Consider the following 21,494-nt stretch of genomic DNA (forward strand, 5'->3'; position numbering starts at 1 on the left):
TGTACATGAGAATCTTCTGCATGGTTTGATAGTAACAGTCATACAGTAAATGTGCTCTACAATGCTATCTAAAAATATTTTTTTTTGAGGTCATGAGTGCCTACCTTAGACACAACAGGTTCCTACTACTTGGGCAGTGGTAATGAAGAAGTTACTGTTGGGTTAGTGGTTGAAGATTGCGGTGCTGGCATAATGTGGTTTTGGAAGATACAGAAACCTTACCAGATCTTTTTACATATTAGCTAGTAAACTTTGTTAGTGTAAGAAGTCTGACTATAACGTTGAGGCTGAAACTGGGGAAGTGCTAAGCATTTGTGTGTGGTTATCAACTGCTGTTGTAGATGAGTGGAGTCTGCTTACCATTCTGGTAATCAAGTTCAGTAGAATATTTATTTTAGCATTTCAAGCATGTCAGCGTTTTCCAGATTGATGTTTGTGTGTTGGTTTGGGAATGTAACAAAGTCAGTTTGAAATACTCTGAATTTCTGATTATTGTTTTTTGGTGCAGAGTGCCTTAGGCGTGAGATTGAATGCTTCTTTGTTATAAGGTACACTATACATAGTTTAATGTTGAATGGTAGGGTAGACATTGATAGTTTTTTTTTTTTCCTTGTTTTCTGTGTTGAAAAGGTGTTTGATGGGCTGAAGGCCAAGAATGAAGTTCAGTACTTCAGTGTTCAGTGCCTTTCCCTGCAGGTAAAGACAAAAATATTTATAGTAATGAAAATGTGGTTTCTCATCTAATTTCAGTTCAGACCAGCTTCAGTGTCTGTGTGTGTGAGATTTGAATGTTCAATAACACCTTTTCAAGTTTTTTTTTTACACAACTCTACTGAGGATATAGAATGCATAAGGCAGATATTGGTACTGAAAGGGAGGCTATCAATTGTATTTCAGATAGTGATAGGTGATTTTTTTTTTTTTTATCTTTCACTGTGAATTGCTAAAAATACTACTTTTATTTGGGAGAAGGCAATGGGATTTAATGTGCTACTGAAATCATCTCTAGGCCATAGCCACCCTGCCTTCCACTGTGTTTCATCACAGCATATCAGCATTTGTACTTTGCTATAATTCTTCCCAGGAAAAAAATATCATTGCTTTATTATGATCTCTTAATTCCTTTCTTAATTGGTAGATTGTAATTTCTTTACTAGACTGACATTCTACCATATCAGTTGGTTGAAGTGGTAGAAGTAAATTGTAGCTAGATTGTGACAAGTGATCATTTTTGTTCATGGCTCTTATAGAAATGGTAAAATAATGTACCTTGTTCTCTGTTTTTAAAAATATTTTGGGATTGGCATCTTGTACTTGCTGTTATTATAGGATAAACATTATGGAAGTTACTAGGGTTTGAATGAGTTTGAAAAGATGCAAACATATTAATTAAATGCTCCCATTATTGGAAGCAGTAATAGTTTACTGGAGCTTCGGATTTTAGAATATAAATTCATTTCTAAAACAAGTGCATTGTGTTTCTAAAAATTAGTAACAATGAAAGCAGAATACAGAATACCTAGCTGTTAATTATGGAGTTAGCAAGTAACTCAGTTTGGGATAGTCTTAGTTTTACATATGTGAATTATATTTTATGAGTTCGTGTGTGTGTGTGTCTGAGTTATCTCACTTCATAACCTGTCCATATACCTTTATACCTTGCTAACAGTCATTCAGTGTAAGTGCAAAGTGCAAAACTTCTTTTAGTAATGTTACATAAAATGTTGCTTTGAGCCACATTCTTAGGTAGATAGTTGAGAACTTGCTCTTAAACTGAAAACTGATCCTTTTAAATTAGTTTTTTCATTTTTTAGTAATGCTGTCATACTTTTGTTCTGCTTTGACTGGTTATTGTGTAGGAGAATAAACAAACAGTTGAAGTGGTTTCTGATCTCTGTTAATTAATAAAAGTACAGGGCAGGTGGACTTAGAAAATTGACCCTGCTTAAAAATTTATTGTTAAAAGTAGTTCAACTGAATCAAATAATGAATCTCTTGACTAAAGAGGTATCTGTTCATATGCACTGTTAACCTGTGTGCTGATTGATGACTGCTATGGTTTTGTTGTGAGTTGTTTGCGGAAAAAAGTGAATTAGTTCTGAGTTCCATTGCTGCCGATACACTTAACAGGAACGTTGAGCTGTTCAGTTATTGATGTGATTACACAAATATTTATATCTAAGTGAATGAACAATGATGTTAATTACAACTTTATTTTTTTAAATGTAGTCCAACTAAAACTATAACAAATGTTGCTGTCAGTTTTTCTTGTTTTATGCCAGTCCTTTCTAGCATTTGGCTTGAGGAAATGTACAAAACTTTCTCAATTTATTTTTAAAGTAACTTCCCCCACCCCAGAATAAGTGCAGGAGATCTGCTAAGAATGGCAGCAGCATAAATTTAAATGTGACTTATAAGGGCACATCTTAATGTTCCTAAGAAGAAGCCTGGCAGCATACAAAAAATTGTATTGATTTTGGAATGTGACATCACACACAGATTTCGGAAATTAGTGTTTACTGTATAAAGTACAAGAGATAGCTGTAATTGTGAAAGGAGGCTTGATGGTATGGTTCACAGAACTTTGTGAATGTTAGATAAATGGATGTTTGATTTAATAAGGCTTACAATAAAAATACATGTCTAATTCCATTTTAGTAAAAGATATTTTATTAGCTACGTTTTAATGAAAAAATCTTACTGTTATACTACTGTTATGCAAACACTCTTATATTTTTAAGTAAGAAATGTAGTCCAAGTGTTGTGGTGCATGCATACAGCACAGCATTTTAGCAGTGCTTAAGTCACATTTACAGAGCCTTGCTCCAAGTTTAGTTTTACAGAGCATGGCTGCATTTCCGGAGATTGTATGGGCTTGTGTACACCACTTTGGTTTTGTGTATGCTGCTTTGGTTCAGGTCAAAAACCACAAATGGCAATATCCTGGATTTTTTAATTGCTTACTTTCAGAAGATTCAGGCCAGATTCTGTAGTCTTTATTAGGGAATACTTGCATTTGTGGCAGGTTGTTGAACTGTATCCTTGACAGAGTACCAGTATGAATGTGCATTGGAATGTGGCTGTTACTGCAAGTCTTTGATCTACTCAGTTTAGGGGATTTTGCTTGTGTCCAATGAATTGCCACATGTGAAAAATAAAACTAATAAAAGGCAGTGGGATATAGGAAGCTGAATACAGAACAACTTGTTCTGCAAGCACAGTCTTCTGTATTTTACTGACATTTATGGATCTGATTTAAAAGACAATCTAAGGAATAAGATATAATGCAGATGACATCAGTATGTGTGTTTCTTGACTGGCTTAGAGGAAACTCTGAAAGAAAGTGGCTATTATAAGAAACTGAGAAGCACTAGAAAACTGCTTACTTGCTTAACTTTACAAATTTAGGCTGTATTTTATAGAGGTATTTTGCCAAGATATGGTTAAAAATTAAGTCAGTGGTAGATTGGGAACATAAGGTTAAGTATAAGTGGCATTGCTGTTGACCTGTGTTACATATTTCTTTGACAGTCTCTGCTCGTTTATAAAGTTCATTTTTTTTCTGAATGAGGACATACATGTGCAATAAATGAGGCTGCTGTGTAGTATCTATGTTAAAGCAAGTAGCTGGAATTTTTGCTTTAAGATACGGATCTGTGTTCATGCTAGTTATGGATATTGCATTAAATAATTGCTGCAAATGCAAGTAGACTCAGGCTTAAATCAAGTTTGATGCCAAAGTTCTTGAAAAAGATAGCAACCAGAGTAGATAATGGTCATGAATGAGAAATATTTTCTACTTTTTCTTTGTTTTAAAGATGTTTGATAGATGTAACTTTTTATGATGTTTCCCTTATTCTAATGCTTTTATCTCATCATTGTTCTAGAGGAAGTGGGACCTGTCAGCTTTAAAAACTTTCTGGACATCATGTACCTGAACATGATGGACTAAAGCATTTGAGTGATAAACCAGTGTTGACAGGTGACAGAGATGGTACTATTTAATAACTCATCACTCAGTGCTAAGAAGCTGGGAACAGGAGAAAACAAAACAATACTTGTTTCCTTTTCTAGTCTCTGAATATAAAGCAAAGTATAAGCATGGCTAACTAATAGTAAAATACTTCAGGGATTGCAACGTGTACTGTTATGGAAAAAAATTACTAACTGGAGGGTATGTTCTCCTTATTTGATATTTTGATAATGCACAATTTTTTATCATGATGCGATAATACATACTGAATACTTAATGTAGTTTTCTTGATCTGATAAAACATGGTCGTCTTCTGTAGTTAGCTTTTCAATAAATTCTTCTTGAGAATCAGCTCAAACAAGGAGTAGGAGTGTCAACTATACTGTTTTCTTGTTTGCTTGTGCTAACGTTAGTAGCATTACCTTCAACATTAGTAGCATTACCTTCAATGCGTGGTTTTTGTAGGAATCATTTGAAGCCACTTGTCTGTTTAGTGAGGTAGTTTAGTGAAAACTAGACAGCATAATTCATAAATCCACTTAACTGGGCACCTGTGCACTGCAGTAAGCCAGAAGTGAGTGAATGAATGAGTACTGTGGTAGTCTTCTGTGTTCCTATTCTTTTGCCAAGATCTCCCCTGTGTGTACCATTATGTGGCACAGCCATCTATCTGACTGAGTGAAGGCTCTGTTGTCAAGCCATAATTTAATATTAGCAAAGCTCAATTTCTTACTTACAGATAAAAATAAAGACTAAGTACTCAGTATTTTTTTCGCCAGCACCCAAGTGGATAGTCTTGCATGTTTTTTGGGTGTGTGCACTCTGGTTTGGAGACCACTGGTGTATAGCAGCATCATGTTTTAGGTGGCTAATGAAAATTAAGTTTTCTGGAAAAGGAAACGGGAATCCAAGCAGTGAATTTCCAAGTCAAGACTTTTTTTTTTATGAGTAAAACGGGATTGAAAATCATTTTGGATTAAAATGGATTTACAATTCTAATGGGGCATTTTAGATGGCTTTAATAAATTGTGTCCATTCAAATTAGTGTTACACTTGTAAAAAAGTACAGATATCTAGGGATAAGCAAATATGAGTCGTATCTGAAAATAAAGATGCCGTAATCAGAATTGTAAAACTAGAAAGGAATTTGATGTTTTGTTGTCGAAGTAATTTACTGGGAATATGTGGTATTTTTTTGGCCTCAGGTAAGTTTCTTCAATAGTGGAAGAACAGGAGGTTACTTTATAGTGACATTAGTGTGACAGGCATTGAATTCTGCCCATAATTTGGCAGGGTGTACTTTTTAAAAAGCATTTTTGAGAACGGGGCAGAAGATCTGTCAAGATAATAGGAAGGGCTGAATAGTAATCAAAGTAATTATTGAACAAGTTACCTAATAACACTGACTTCTTTAATTCCACAGGAGACTGGGATGTGTCTTAGAAGTGCCTGGTACTTCCTTTTTATATTCTTACACCAAAGGGCTTCAGTGGCTGAAGCCAGACTAATTTCAAAATGGAAATAAAATACACACTCAATTGTTAATAAGTATTGGAATATCTTGTCAACAACAGGGTGAATTCTTCATTTCCTAGAAGTGGAAGTTTCTTAGAAAAACAAAGTTAACCAGTTTTTCTTAAAGATTTATAAAAGAGCTTAAATTTGTATCTCTTGTGGGGAAGAAACGTCAAATTCTCCTCAGTAACATTACCTTCTGCCTTTCTTGTGGCAGTATAGACACATGAAGAAATAATGCAAATAGCAGAATGATCTTAGGTTATTTTTTTTAAGCAAAAGCAGTAATACTATTTTGATTAAAAAACCCAAACCCCCAGTACTTCTAGTAGAACTGTTAATATGAAATGATTTAATAAACATTGGGAGTTCTAGATGTAATGCTTCATATCTGCCTTGCAGAAGTTAGTAACAACATGTTGGACGCAATTTTGTGGTATTCTGCAGTTTTTGTCTAATCAGAAAATCAAGTGTTGTAGGTAGAATAAGCATTATTCTTGCCACGTTAAAATAAAATAGATCACATTTGAAATGCTAAATCCCTGCCCTGAATGTATACTTATCAGGAGCTGATGTGGTAGAATAAAATGTTGAATTTTTTTTTTTTTGACATCTCTTGTAAATGCACTTCTGAAATAGTCAGATTTATTGGCAGAGCTGCCAGTGTCACAAATTCCTTTCTACAGATGTTTCCTCTTTGCTAGCATGTAGTGATGCAAATGACTTCTGTAAATCTAGACAAAGCCCAAGTGTCTTCTGGCTTCTGTATTTCTGAAGTGCATTTGCTATTTTAAAATGCTATAGAGAGACACAGAGCAGATGCAGTGGTAGCAGAGGTGACTAAATTGTCTTCCAGTATTTTGGAGTTAATGTCTAAATGTGCAGATATAACAACAGAGATTCTTAGAATATGTCTCAGGCCATTACAAGGGGTGCTCTTTCTTCCAAGTCCTCGTTGCTTTTTTTATCTGCTCAGGTGGTGTGTGTTTTTCTTGGGCTTTTTTTTTGGACTTACATTTCTATATGTCTGTTGGACAACTTAATTTGCTGCTGAAGGTACCATCCACATTTCTCTATGCAATTCCGCTAGACCAAAAAGTGGAGGCAAAAACTTGAATTCTAGAGTTATGATATCCTTATGTGTACAAATCTTTTCTGAACCATTATTTGATAATTAGGGATATCTTTTTAAAATTAAAAACACTATCTTGTACCATGTTCTTTTGTAGTGTGGTGTGATCTGTGCTCCTTGATTAGTAGCAATGTGATGCTCTTGTGAAGTCTTTCTGAAATAGCTATGGTTATGCATGTTAAGTATATTAGTATAAACATGGGCATGATTATACGTATTTAAAAAATGATAGCTCTAGTCTTCAGAAAGTTGAACAGTTGAGCTAGATTTTTAAGAGTTATGTTACTCGCACTTGTAGGGAAAGATTAGTGAAAATGGTTTTAAAAGTGCTGAATTCATTTGTGTTTAGTTTTGCTAAAAAGTAAGTTTTCTTGTTTGTTTGTGGGGGTTTTATGTGTGTGGTTTTTTTTTTTTCCCCGCCCAGAACCACAGTGAATACAGTTACAAATCTGTGCTCCGAGTGTAGGTAACACTGTAGTAAAGTATAAAAAACTTGAGACTTGATGTACCTCAAAAACCACTCTGAGTTAGGGAAGTTTTCATTTTTAAACTTAAATTTGTTCTACAGAGAAGGAAGGTGAAATAATGGTGTTTCATTAGGATATTCTGAAAATAGATGCTGTATTTCTGTATAGTAAAGTATTGTAAAAATTGACACCATCAAAAAAGCTTGCATGAAAGGAAAACTGTTTTTAGTGTTGAGTACTTGGAGTAAGTAAGAAAAAAAGGATACATAATAAAGAGCAAAAAAAAATATTCCAGAATAACTATCCTCCTAAAGTGAACAGAATTTATTCTGCTGAATGAGGAAGAGGTCCTGTGCATATGAAGAAGTGCAAGATCAATAGAGGCATTGATATGAAGTTGCTATTACTTAAATAATCACACAGTGCGTGTGTACAAATAGGCAAGAGTAAAAATTACTTCCAGTATTGATATTTTAAGATTTCTGGTTTGCCTGGCTTCTGAAGGCAGGTGTTTATATAAAGCTGTAAAGTCAAGAGTTAATGTCTCATAGAACTTGAGGATTCATTAATCTCTTTGGATTTTTGAATGATTTCTATAGATAATAAGGTGGTTTTATTCCTGAATATAGGCTTGTCATAGTGTTAACTTAAAACTTTTAAAGTATTTTTAGAAAGAAGCTTATTTAAACCCCTCTTCATAACTTTAAAATACTGTTTCAATTTACTTTTACAAAACTGAACAGATAACTTCTCATTTTCATTTTTTATAAAAAACTTTAAATCTTTCATAAGTCAAGCGGGTAATACGCATCAAATATCTAATGAAACTTTTAGTACCATCAGTAGTCCTGTTGTCTTTTCATATGTAGTTTTTATGAGGTTTTACTGTTACTTTTGTGAGAAATACATTTTTAACTTTAGATCAACTTAAGATTAATGAACATACTAATAAAATTCCTACCCAATTTCATTTAACCCATTATTACTTTTATCTTCATTTTACAGATGGAATTCCTCAGGTTTACTATTTTGGCCCATGTGGCAAATATAATGCTATGGTGATAGAACTGCTTGGACCTAGTCTGGAAGACTTATTTGACTTGTGTGGTAGGATGTTTTCTCTTAAAACCGTTCTTATGATAGCCATACAGTTGGTAAGTAGAATAGATATTAATTTGAGTGTTCATTAGAATAAATAGGTCACTTCTAATTGATTAAATACTTATTTTACTTAAGAGATTTGTGCTTCCCATGTTTTAAATTGGTGTTGGTGACTTCTAAAGAGCCTGTGATACTGTTTTAGCAGGAAGACTGTCTTACGTCACTTCCATTTTCTTCCAGTTTTTCAAGAATCATTGCATGAATATAGCTTCATTGTGTCTTATGAGTTCTCATAATCACAACCTGAAATAATTAATTCTAGTTTGATGTAATTAAAAATAAAATCTTAATGAAATAAAATTGATTTAATCCATGAAAGCAGCTGGACGATGGTGCTCCTAAAGAGCATAAATATTCTTCCTGTGCATTTTTTGAAAGAGAGTAAGCAAACAAAAAAATCCCCCAAACCCTTCCAGAAATACTAAAATAGCACAGAACTATTCAGTGAAGGATTTTTCCTTCTTCTGAAGGTTTCCTGATTTGATTGCCAGCTGAGAGTGGGTGGAAGTGGAAAGAGAAAGACCAATAAGGCTTTGGATGCTTACCTTGATACAGTGGTTTAGTTAAGTCATTATGAAATACTAATGGTACTGAACCTCCGCTTCCCTTAAGTAGTGATATTTTTACATGTGAAGAAAGGAAACTGTTTGAAACACGGCTGTAATTATTTAACAGGCCTGCAACTATAGAAATATAGGCATATTAATCTTATTTACAGCCAAAATGAGAAAGTTAACTTAAAAAGAACACTCAAATCATTATAGATCCAAAGGTCATCTTTATTTAAATACTTGCTATGTCTTTCTGAACGTATAAATTTTGATGAAGTGATCCAGCTAGAGTGGAGGTTATATGCATAGTGGTGATTTTTCAGTGCTTCTCTCATTTATACCTTTAATACTTACTAGATATACATGGAGCTTTGCTGATCACTGCTTGAAGACATAATTTCTGGTTATAGTTTTAATGCACACAAAACATACTTGGTGCGAGATGCTCCTAAATAACTTTTGTTGTATACTAATATATGTCTAATGTCCAGGATGAGTTTCAATACACCGTGCAGTGTATCTGCTTAGAGGATGCATACAGTTTTCATTGACTTTTAATGGGGAGATACTTGTTAAGAGCAATAGCCCTTTGATGTTAAGGTCATAAGAGGGGTGATTTCCTCTAAATATAAAGTCAATGTAAGATATTTAGCATCTACCACAATTTAATATGGCAACCTGAAGAAGCTTAAACTAAACTTTCTGTTGTTTTTTCTTTTATTAAAGATTTCTCGTATGGAATATGTCCATTCAAAGAACTTGATATACAGAGATGTAAAACCTGAGAACTTCTTAATAGGACGACCTGGAAACCAAACCCAGCAAATTATTCATATTATAGATTTTGGTTTGGCAAAGGAGTATATAGATCCAGAAACTAAGCAGCACATAGTTTATCGAGAACACAAGAGCCTTACAGGAACAGCTAGATACATGAGTATAAATACACATTTAGGAAAAGGTACGTGTGCTTTTTAAGTGCAGAGACAAGAATTCAACAGCTGTCATTTGTCAGAAATACTCTTGTTTTCAAGCTGTAATTTTTCTCAGTCTGTAGTCATGAAGAACTGCAAGTTTTTTGTACTATGCAAAATTATAGTTTGTCCTTACGGAAATACTGTTTATGGGAATACTCTTGAGTCTCTAGTCATCATGATTATGTCTCAATGAATAATTACGTTATTTGTGTTAGACACTCATAAAAGACAGATAAGGTGTATCTTTTTGTATTGTAACATCTTCACATTGGGAGTGTAACATGGTGAGGTGGCTGGGAGGTAGATACACATATTGAGTGAATAGATTGCAACAACATAGGTTTTCGGTGCTATCTTGACATTCTTTTTTTGATTGTCTTGAAATGCACCATATAATGGAATAAAAGTAGCTTATATTTGATGCAGGTTTCTTTTTTTATAATGCTTCTACGGTTAATGAGGCTTTATCAGAGTAGTTAAAGGTTACACTAGTGGTGTAAATATGAGTTAAGTGACAGGATGTATATAGAGTGGTAAGCTAATGAATGAATAAATAAATATAGCTGGAACAAGTTGTGTGAGCACCCAAAGCAATTTTTGTTCCAGTTATATAGGGGCTTTCTAGTGCAGGCAGGTTTGACACCTTTGAATTAGTGTAAACCAGTTGTTTATCATTGCATGGTAATCAGTAATTGGATTGCTCTTTGAATGGCTCATAAAGAAATGTTACACAATGCTTGTAGTTCAAAGGGCCTTCATGTTAGTATGGCAAATGAGAAACCATTCACATTTTCCAGAAAACATGAGGAAAAAAATGTGAAGAAAACTTTCCCTACTTTCTCACCACATAAAGTTGTTACTGTTTTTGTAATTGCACTTGGAAGTTTGTCAGATGGATAAAAGGGGGTTTTATTAACTTTTTTATTTAATATTTATTAGAGGAAATTGAGTGAGCTTAAACAAATACTTTTTTTCTTGTTATTGTTCTACAGTTGTATAAAAATAGTAATCCTTTTCTTTTTTCAGTTTTTTCCCCAACAGTATTGAAACTATGTGAGAGCTGGCCTACTGTAACATGTTTTCTAATATGTTTTCCATGTTAGAAATGAAATACAGGATGCCAGCTTTATTTGAGCAGTTCTTTTAGTGTTCAAAAATGGAAGCAGTATCCTCTTGTTATAGCAGATCAGTATTTACTAGAATATTATGGTATTTTCTAGTTATGGCCACAATGATGACAAATACGTCATGACTCCCACTCTTGTTGTCATTTATGTCAGTGGGTTTTGAAATGCTCGATAAGAAGCAGTGTCTTAAATAGAGCAATGTAATAGCATATTCTAGGTAAATAAATATAATTAAAGACCTCCAACTCAACTTACCCATCCAAAAATGCATTGTATATGAGGCTGGCCTTAATTCTGTATGCATTCACTTAGTAAAAGGATGCGTAAAAAGTAACTGAACTGTTCTAAGCTTGTCTTATTTGCTAGATTTATTATTCTTCACCAACTAAAGACAAACTGCATTGTTAAGCCATACCAGAGGCAAAGAGCTTTAGATTAAGCATTAGATTAAATTATTTTTTCATTTAAAGAACAATAGTGTAAACACTAGTATTTTCTGATAGTGTCGTGACTGTTTAACACTGAGAACACTTTTAAAAACTCAGTAGCAGGGTCTGAGCTTTCTAAACATAACTTTTAAAACACAGGTTCCCTAAGTAAAGGAAGCATTCATTTTATGTTTCAGGCGTGGTATACCAAGTTGGTGTCAGCTTATGGTGGTACAACCGATTTTAAAATGAAATAAATATTTTTAGTCCTTACATAGGAGATTCCCCCACCTCCCCATCAGTTAAGAAGATAAACCAAAATGTAAAACTGGTAATTGTTTCTTGACCTCTGTTATGGTTACTTTAGTGTGTGCGCTAAAAAAGATAATTTCTGGGGATAACCCGCTGAGTGGGGATCTAGTCCTTATTAAAATCAACCTACTTGAGATGATAAATTTGTCTATAGTTTGTGAACTGAATAACAGGCATTAGTTGCTTATTTAGCTGCTTCAGGTGACCTCCTTGAGAGAGAGTGGAGACTGTATGCCCTAAAACTTTATTGTGTATTTGTCATTTTACGATTGTATTACCTTTTAGGCAGCAGATCCTCTCAACTTCATTAAATTGTAATGCACTAGGATCAGCATACATCAGCAGCCTTCCTCCAGCTGATGTGTGAAATCCCTTTGTATTCCAGCTAGTCCATTACTGCTTTGGGTTTTTTTTTTTTTACCAGTTTTCAGAGGTCCTTATTTTAACCATAGAAATATAACCTTTGGGTTTCCTGTTTCTCAGGCTTATTTTGAAGAATTCCATCCATAGGAAAAGACAATTGGCTACTATTTTTCAGTAATTACTCCGAAGTGATTAGTGAAGAACTCAAATGGATTCTAAATAACTATCCCCTTCCCCAGAAATTAAAACGAAAGAATCCTTTCCCAAAGCAGATTTTTGAGAGTACTGTAAATTTAAATAGTATATCCTAGAATTAGTTTCCACAGAACTATCCTGCAGAAATAACTGTCCAATCTCTTAAAAAAAATTAAAAACCTTTTAATTAGAAACTCTTTCATGGTAAAGATTGAAAGTTTCTCTTTTCGTAGAAAGGACTCAGTGAAGGAGCAACTGCCTCAAGAAGGTTGTGTTTTGTTTTTTTTTAAAAAGGTTAATTTTCATCATCATAACCTGTAGCAGTTAATGCAGAAGAGAGGAATTATTTTCCCTTAGCAAAGACCAAATAGAACTTACAATACATTTTTGTGGGTCATACCTTAGTGTTGCTCATAGATGGGCCATCTGTTGTGCACTTGTGACATTTTTGTATGCCTTGCCACCATCTTACCACTGATCTGTCTCGCATAAGTGTAAAAACACGCTGCATTGCACAAAATGTTTGTCATGAAGTACTCATCTCCATGTCCACCCTATCTCATAAAGAGCACAGGATTTCTGCTGGCAACTGGAGTCAACATTTCTTTCACATACTGAAACCTGTCAGGCACGGAACTCTGCTGCTTATTCTTGCTTTCTTCTTAACCTGTATGGTTGCATCAGGATAGCATATGGTCAGCAAATGGGATGTTGCAGGGTTCCAGAGAAATTCAAATAAGGCAAGTTTGTCTGGAGGGCACCCACTGAGAAAAGTGACAGCAGTGGACAACAAGAGCAGAGGAGTGGAGCCAAACAAGAAGTGTTGTTGCCAAGGGAATTGGAAACATGGAAATAAGTGAAGGAGAAATGACTGTGAAAGAGCCTGATACAGCTGGCAGATGTGTATTGAAGGGTCTAGATGTAGCCCATGCTCTGAATTACCAAACATTTTTTCTTACTCATTTACTAATATCTGTTTTGCTCAGTGTTCAAATGCAAAAACTGGGTTACAAACCAAAGTAAATTCTTGGTTTTTATAAAGATTAATAATTGGTTTTCAGGTGCAGTATTTGTGTCAGTATTTTGTATCAATCGGATCAAAACCAGGTTGGCTTTGTGAACTTTCCTGTGTTCAAAAATCTAATAAACATTTTTTCATTAACTTTTCTGCTCCTTTTCTCTTGCTATCAAAGCACAACGATTTTGTCGTTGTGAAAATACTGAGTAGAACTAATGTTAATATTTCATTTTCTGCCTTGTTTTAGGGGGGAAATCTAAGTTAGAGGGAAATACTGCCTGTTGCTACAAGACATAATACACTCTGTAACACTGTTTCAAGAGCATTACAGAATGAAGTCAAGTGTAAAAATCTGTTTTCTACTAATTTGAAGACTTAAAATTCTCTATGGCATTCAGTTTTGCTATGAATAATGATTTTTTTTCCTATAAATATGGAAGATACTTTGAAAACTTTGAATCACTGCAGTTTGCTTTTTTTGCCTTTTTCTTTAACCTTCTGTGAACTTTCTGGAGGACTGCCACTGCTCTAATGCAGATGAAAAATTGTAGCTGTGGCAGATGTTGACTTGTCTAACTTGGCTTTTCAGTCAGCTGGACTTGAGAGCAGGCTGTATGTACATGATAAAGACTTCTGAGCCTTCCTCAGTCCACCTTTGGCTTACTCAAATTCCATAAGGGGTCCCTGAGAAACATACAATCTTTTCCATGATTTTATAGAGAGAAAATGAGTTCAACTAAAACTAAAGCTTTCTTAATTTGTTTCAAGTTCATAACTAGTGGATCAAAATTTGGAATTACAATGCAGTTCTGTATGTAAAAGGTCAAAATGTGTTTTAAAATAAGAACAATTTCTTACAGTGAGATAACTTGTTTAATGTATTGTTTCGATGAGTATGCCTGCAGCTGCATCTGCTGTTTTAACTGTGCTCATAATGGAGCCTGTAGTATGCAAGGAGCCCCCCACATGCTCAGTTTGGTTTCAAGTACTTTACACCTCCCAATTATTTTTATATAAACTGGGAACTAACCTTTTAAGTACAACGGAAAAATTAGATTGAATATTCTAATAAAATTTGCTATTTTTTTTTTTCAGAGCAAAGTAGAAGAGATGATTTGGAAGCTTTAGGTCATATGTTTATGTATTTTCTCAGAGGAAGCCTTCCATGGCAAGGTTTAAAGGTAGTCGTTTTTGGTATCTTCCTCTATCCTATTTTCAGATCTTCAGCTGTTCTTGCCATGATCTTGTTGCTTTTGAATGTTTGTATGCAAGCTGTATGACTTCAGAAGCTTGTTTTGTTCTTGTATCCTAGGCTGACACATTAAAAGAACGTTACCAGAAAATTGGAGACACAAAACGAGCAACCCCTATAGAAGTATTATGTGAAAACTTCCCAGGTAATGTCTATGGTTAATAAAAACATTGTGTATTGATTTAGAAAACAAAACTGGCGTAGATAATTGTTTAATACCTGGTTTTGAAAATAAATAATGCTTCCAAATGCCTGTGTTATGCACTATGGCAATATATTCAAGAATTATCCTTTGAAGCAGCAGTAAGCTAATGCTGGTGTTCTTCAAAGAGATTTTTCTAAAGTAAACATAAAAAAGAATGCTATGATAACATATTCTTATGGTGATCAACTAGTCTACACTTGTGTCTTGATATATAAAACTTGCAAGCCTTTTCAGCTCAAATCTGAGATCACGTGTCTGTTTTAAAACAAGCTGCATTAGGAACAGCTTGAAATAATAAGTAATTTGCAGGTGGTTTTAGGTGTTCTTTTTAGTTCTTAAGTTCATGAAGAATCAATGACAAATTGGAAAATTGGAGAGAAGCATACAGGACATTTTTAAAGTTGGACTAATCTGCTTGGAATAGGGGATGCACGCATCGCATGGACATGATTTTGCCAAAATAAATAATTTGAAAATCACAATGTCATTGATAGGCAGAATGGATTTGCTTGGAATAGCTGATGACAAACTGATTTGTTTTCCTCTTGTGAAAGGAAATCCTGTCCACAGCAGGCCTTGTGGACAGGAGACAGGTAATCTTAGTACTTTTGCTTTTGATGCTCTTCCTAAAAATTCTTACAAGTAATCTTAAAAGCGTAATCAAGAGGAGTGTAAAAAAAAAAAAAAAAAGTTGTTGCCAAATTTTAAACATGAAATGGTATTCCACAGAGAGCTATGCTGGAGCTGTTCAGTATTTTTGAGTGCCTTATATAATTGAGACTTTTTATTGACCTTGCAAATGCTAGATATGAAATTTAGGCTTGACAGTGGGGTTAGGATGAAAGGATCCTGATGGATTAAAAACACCACCTTAAAAATATAAGGTGCAGTTCAGTAAATCATATTCAAGGTAGCATATGAAGATAGGATCAAACCCAAGTTAAGAATTACTGGGTATGGAAAGATTACTTCAGGTAATTTCTCAATCACAAAGTAAATGCAAGTGAACAGTGTCATGCTGCTGTATTTGAAAAGATAAACAAGAAACCACTAGGCTAAATTGGACTGTATAAACAAGATACAGCCTGAAAGATGTAAGAATTGCCTCTTCCACTTTACTTGATTCTGTAAAGCCTCAAGTGAAGCAGTATGTTCAGTTATGGGGACTGCACTTGAAGAAAATGTGTCCTGGTTTAAGGGTACCACATAAAGAAGTGGGAGTGCTTATGTGCCGTATTTGCTAGACCTGTCACCGAGAAATGAAGGGTTGAAGATTGGTTTAGTCAAGACTGTGAGGGAAGGAAGTTCTCCTGTACTTTTTGACTGCCACAAATAAGAAAGGAATTTGCTACATTCACAGCACCTAGGGCAAATTAATGGGTGTAATCCAAACCAATTTGGTTTAGACTTGAATTCCTGTGTTTCAGATAAAGTGAAGAGCATGAAAGGATTGCCATTGCCAGGGAGACTGTGGAGCTTCTTTCACTGGAGTTGTGTGAAAACAAACCAGACAGACAAGGCTGTGACTGATTTGCTATGGCATGGCATGGTGTACTAGATGGCTTTTTGAAGTTCTTTCAAATGTTGTAAAACTAGTCCGTTAACAATTCTTTTTTACATCTTTCATTTCACTTTTTTCTATGCATTTAAAAAAATGGAATCAAGTGAAATTGACTTTTGTTACAGAACTTAGTGTAAATGTCTGAACATATGTTTGGTGAATTGGCAAAAGTTTAAATGTGGGAGGATAAATGTTCTGGAATATAAGTCTTCTGCATCCAGTAGTGCATGCATGTCTCGCATTTTGTTTTTTATGTAGCTGCTGGAATCCTTTAGGTATCTTTAAGGTGTATATGGTGCAATTCCTGGAAATAATTACACTATGAGTAACTCCATGTATCTAGTGAGCTCTTTCTACAAAATTTAATCAAGTATAAGCTTGTTGACAGGATTGGATCTGAAAATGGAAACAGGAAAAAGGCATTTCACCTTGGAGAATACTAAAACTTCTTTGGCAGTACATATGTATATTTTCATAATAAATATATTCTGTTATGCGGAAGTTTTTGCATGTCACACATCCAAGGATTTCCTGTCTATCCCTGTCCCTGAAGACACTGAATCGTATAAATACATCCACCCTGACTTCAATTCTTTTAAGTTAGCCTGCGGGCTGAGCTAGCTGACTGATCTTCTATTAAGACAAGAGAACTCTATTGTATCAGTGAAAGGTCCTTGGGTCTTTCACATGTGAAACCACTTGTCTTCTTTCATCCTCTATTTTGTGGAATTGTACTGTCTTGTGAGTGTGCAACACTATTGCTGTTTCAAGCCTTGTATAAGATATGAGCGGGGATTTAAACTCTGGAGTTTCTGCTTCAAATGCATGATAGGGTAATGTTTGATTTTTTGGAGTCAGCCAGTTGTAACAGATTCAGCTGTGTTAATGTCTCAGTTGCAGTTTTCATACCTCTAAAGACATGCCTTGAATGCTGTGATTTCAGTTTTACATTGGGAAAGTCTGGATAAAGAGGTCCCTAGCAATATGTCAACATTTCTTTTCATCTTCAAATAATGATTTCCTGGCTAGTATTTCTGAAGGGTCTTGCTTGTCTGCTGAGCTGGACTGTAGGTGCCAAGGAATTTCTCCTACCCACTGCTCCATCTGCTCATGCCTAGAACATAGGGCTTAATACTCTGTTTTTGTCAGAACTGAGTAATTTGGGATGTCTCAACACCATCGTCCTGTGTTGCATTCTTGACAGCACCAACATGATGCCGCTTCACAACTTTTTCTTACCTGCCTTCAAACCTTCACTTCTTTCTACCCCATTATCTCTGAAAGAATTGAAATCAGCATAGCTCAGTCTTAGCACTGCCTCTGCACTTCTTATCCATTCTCTGTCAGAAGACAGGCTTCTTACAGCACCTTGTTTGTACAATAAAATGTCAGTTTCTTCAGATTTATTGTAATGTGGTGTGTGGGTCAGGGTGAATGTGCAGTGATACTGTTGTGCTACTTCTGACATACATACTTCTTCATAGGATCGGTGACTGCTGGTGGCATCCGCTTGTAACATTATTTGTCCTCTGCCTTTCTGGTCATATAGAGGTGCCTCCTCTTGTACTTTGGGACAATGTGAGCAGCCTTTTTGGCTTGAGAGTGAGAAGTCATTGATTTTCTCAGAATGGCTTGTCAGAGGGTTCTTTATCACTCTTCCGAGAGCTACAAATATTCCTAAACAAGTTAGATTTTAAGAGCTTTATCCACCTGGAACTTGTGTCCCTGGACTCAGGCCAGGTGCTTCGCCTGATCCATATCTGATTGTGAGAAGTTGTTGTAGTACTGTATTCCAAACCATTGCAGTGTGACTTTTTTCCCCTTTTTTTTTTCCTGTAACAGCAAGGTGTTGAATGGATGCAGTCTGAGTGAACCAAAATTTCAGTATAGTTACGTTGTACTCTTCACTTTTTCAGTACTTTAGTTCTTTCTTCCAATACGTGCTGGAGTGGATGGACCTGTAGACTTGGTCTTTCACAGAAGCTTGGTAACATACCCCTTCTCATGATCTGATGTTTTCTTAGACTGTGTGTCTGCATACCCCTCATTCCACTGATCCCTGAAGGAGTTACTGCAAATTTAAGTTCCATGTCTGAGCAGTTTCTCAGTGGGATTTGAAGCTTGTGCTTCAGATGTTCATGGGTCCTTCCTTTCAGCCCTTGGATTCTTGTTGTCGTCTGTCCTTAAGGATGCTTGCTTTTTACATACTGTCTTAGAAGCCTTTAATGGCTTAAACCCATTATCAAGAATGGGAATTTTGTATGTTCTACTCACCTGCCGAGAGGTTTGTGCTGGAATTCTTAACTAGAAGGTTCTGGCTGCCAGTGTGCAGTCCGTACTTTGTACCCCTTAACAACTAGGAAAGCTCTTTCCTTTTATCTTTGCAGGTCCAGGCCCTTTCAGATATCTCCCTGGTTGTTTCCACTACTGGGAGAATCTTATAATTTCCATGTAACACCTACCCAAATGAATCTCCATTTGTATGCTGACATGGTATTTAAACAGCGATATTAAACTGACACTGGTCAGAAGTCATTCTACAAGAGCTCAGGTAACCTTAGTACTTCTCTGCAGTGTTTCTGTTCAGGATATTTGCCACTTCTGCTCACCACCTTCACATAACATGATGCCTGAAGCAGTCAGCGCTGCTGCACCCTTCCACAGTCATACTAGAGCTATAGCTCAACAGAGCCTATACTGAGTGGTTTTTGCCAGGACAATTGGAGTCGCTCGCTTCAGAACGTACCTGTAGATCCTGTCTTAAAGAAGGGAAGGTTACATTCCAGTAACAGATGTTCTTTGAGATGTAGTCCACCCTGTGCATTCATATACCCTCTTCTTTACCTTTTCTAAGGCTTGTCTTTGTACAATTGATTGAAAAAAAAATACTGAAAAGTAGAGGCATTTCTCTCCCCATTTTTTTGGCACCTTTTGCATCAGGATTGGAAAATGTACAGAAGATCTTTACAGGTAGTGCAAAGGGAAAATTGGGGTGGTGGTGTCACTTAGTAGGATACATTTACAATATGACTATGTCTTGAAGAATGTTCTTAATCTTAAGTCACTTTTCTTTCTTGTAATTCATAGATTTCACGGTGAACAATTGTTCAGGTCTTAGGGTGAGACGTAGAAGTTGCTTTAAAATGCAATTGTAAGTACTGTTTTTTGAGTGCCGTTAAAACAACTGTAGGCAACTGTATATGTTTCTTATTTTATATAGAGGAAATGGCTACATACCTACATTATGTAAGGAGGCTAGATTTTTTTGAAGAGCCAGACTATGACTACTTAAGGAAGCTCTTCACAGACTTACTTGATCGGAAAGGCTATATGTTTGATTATGAATATGACTGGATTGGCAAACAGTTGGTGAGTACAATTAAGCTAATAGTAATGTACTGGATTTTTTATGTGACCAATGTTTTGAACCATTGTTAGTCTTGAGTTTCAGCACACATATGCATCTCATGGCGACTTTAGTTGTGAACAGCTGCTACTACAAAATTGTTTTCAGATGTGTTTTTAAGCATTAACTTTTGGCTTGAGATGTTTCATATTGAGTTCCTTTCCAAATGTGTACTGTTAATATTAAAGTGTATCTCCATTCAATCTAAAAACCAGACTGAGTTTTGAGCTGAAGGAGTTTAAAGCTTTATAGGTGCCTGTCATTATTACATGTATTTTCTTGCTTTGGAGACTTTCTTGCTCCCAGTATTCTCAGAATACATAGACAGTTACTTCAATGCATTGGAGTTATACATACTCCAGATATTTATCAGTTTATGATGAAGAAACTGTCTATATGCATTGTTTTAATGAAATATAATGTAGATTATCAGTTTCCGTCATGGTGCATCTAGAGTCACATACAATACTGTGTTAATATTCTTTAAAGACAGGGTAAAAGGTGATTTTTTTTTTTTCAGCACCTCGAATTTTTTTCATGCTTTTTTAACAAGTAGAGAAGGGATTGTGTGTGTAAGTTTGGCAATTTTGAATTGATACATTTTACTATGAAGTTCCTTGTGTGACTGTCTAAAAGAATCAAAGTATTTTAGTGCTAAATCTTTTTTTACTTTTTAGCATCAAACACTACTTTAAGCCTGTCTTCAGGCTTTCATCAGAATGTCCTAATTGTTAATATCTTAATATCAGCCTAAAGTCTTTTAGAAAATTAATGTCCTGATAATATTCAGAATGGCGGCTTCATAGTATTGTGTAAGTCTTGTTTTACCTTTTCCACTATGGTATTAATAAATATCTAGTGAAGCTTTTGCTTTAACTTTATACTTTCGTCAGATTTTAAGATTAATTTCTATTACGAACCAATAACTTTTGGTAAGACTTAGAAATTTATTTTTTTTACCAGTTGCTACATATTATTTATATTTCTAGCCTACTCCAGTGGGTTCAATACATTCAGACCCTGCACTATCTTCAAACAGAGAAGCATATCAGCACAGACATAAAATGCAGCAATCCAAAAATCAGGTAAACTGCTCACGTAAGATTATCAGCATTACTTTATCTTTTGTCTAATGATTAATGCATGTTGTTTCTTTTATTAGAACTCCAAAATAAAATTGACACCAGGTTTTCTTTGGTTTTCCTTTGATTTAAGCAGATCCTTGTTAATGTGTTTCTGTATCTGTAGACTTTAAAATGTCCTAAAAAGTTACTTGTTTGACACTGTGATACAGTGTAGCTTACATCAGTAGCGAATTTTCTCTGTGCTGATACTTCTTTAAATTTTAATCACTCTCTTTCCTGTATGCTCTATCATACATTCTTTTGAGGTTCTAATGCAGGTATAACACATTCATTTTTGTTTTTAAACCAGGATAATGACCAAGGTTAGGAATTTAGATCTATATCTGTTTGCCTAAGCTAACTTACAGGGTTGTGTTGGTGGACTTTGTTTCTTATTAGGAATTTCGAGTTTTAGCTGCTTGCATCTCTATGCAAGTGTATGTGTAGGCATATGTAAGCATGCAGATAATGTTGATCTGTAATCTATATAGGACTTGAGGATACAGTGCTTCTGTGTTTTTAAAAAATACTATATAATAATTAAAGCACAAATTGTTCTGGGTTTTTTTTTTTTTGGTAATTTTAATGTGTTCTTTTGCATGTATTCCTAATGCATACAAAAAACCAGTCAACAGACCATAGGGCAGCCTGGGACTCGCAGCAAGCCAATCCACGTCATTTGAGGGCTCACCTAGGAGCTAATAGACATGGTGGCTCGGTACAGGTA

The 21,494-nt window shown here is 35.1% G+C and overlaps 1 protein-coding gene across 10 annotated transcripts in view; it reads left to right on the plus strand.

Annotated features, from left to right (window-relative positions):
• Window positions 1-21,494, plus strand: part of CSNK1G3 (casein kinase 1 gamma 3) — a 70,524-nt gene that overhangs the window by 38,539 nt on the left and 10,491 nt on the right. For 7 of the 10 annotated variants that reach the window (XM_040579519.1, XM_040579517.1, XM_040579518.1 and 4 more), the window contains 7 exons: window positions 8,093-8,241; window positions 9,526-9,760; window positions 14,315-14,400; window positions 14,532-14,616; window positions 19,458-19,606; window positions 20,633-20,728; window positions 21,396-21,491. In XM_040579519.1, the coding sequence (XP_040435453.1) occupies window positions 8,093-8,241; window positions 9,526-9,760; window positions 14,315-14,400; window positions 14,532-14,616; window positions 19,458-19,606; window positions 20,633-20,728; window positions 21,396-21,491 (896 nt within the window). Of the gene's footprint in view, window positions 1-8,092; window positions 8,242-9,525; window positions 9,761-14,314; window positions 14,401-14,531; window positions 14,617-19,457; window positions 19,607-20,606; window positions 20,729-21,395; window positions 21,492-21,494 lie in introns of all 10 variants that reach the window. The other 3 variants (XM_040579523.1, XM_040579522.1, XM_040579520.1) reach the window with 3 other exon arrangements.

The sequence above is a fragment of the Falco naumanni genome, chromosome Z (genome assembly GCF_017639655.2).
Source record: "Falco naumanni isolate bFalNau1 chromosome Z, bFalNau1.pat, whole genome shotgun sequence".
Taxonomy (NCBI): domain Eukaryota; kingdom Metazoa; phylum Chordata; class Aves; order Falconiformes; family Falconidae; genus Falco; species Falco naumanni.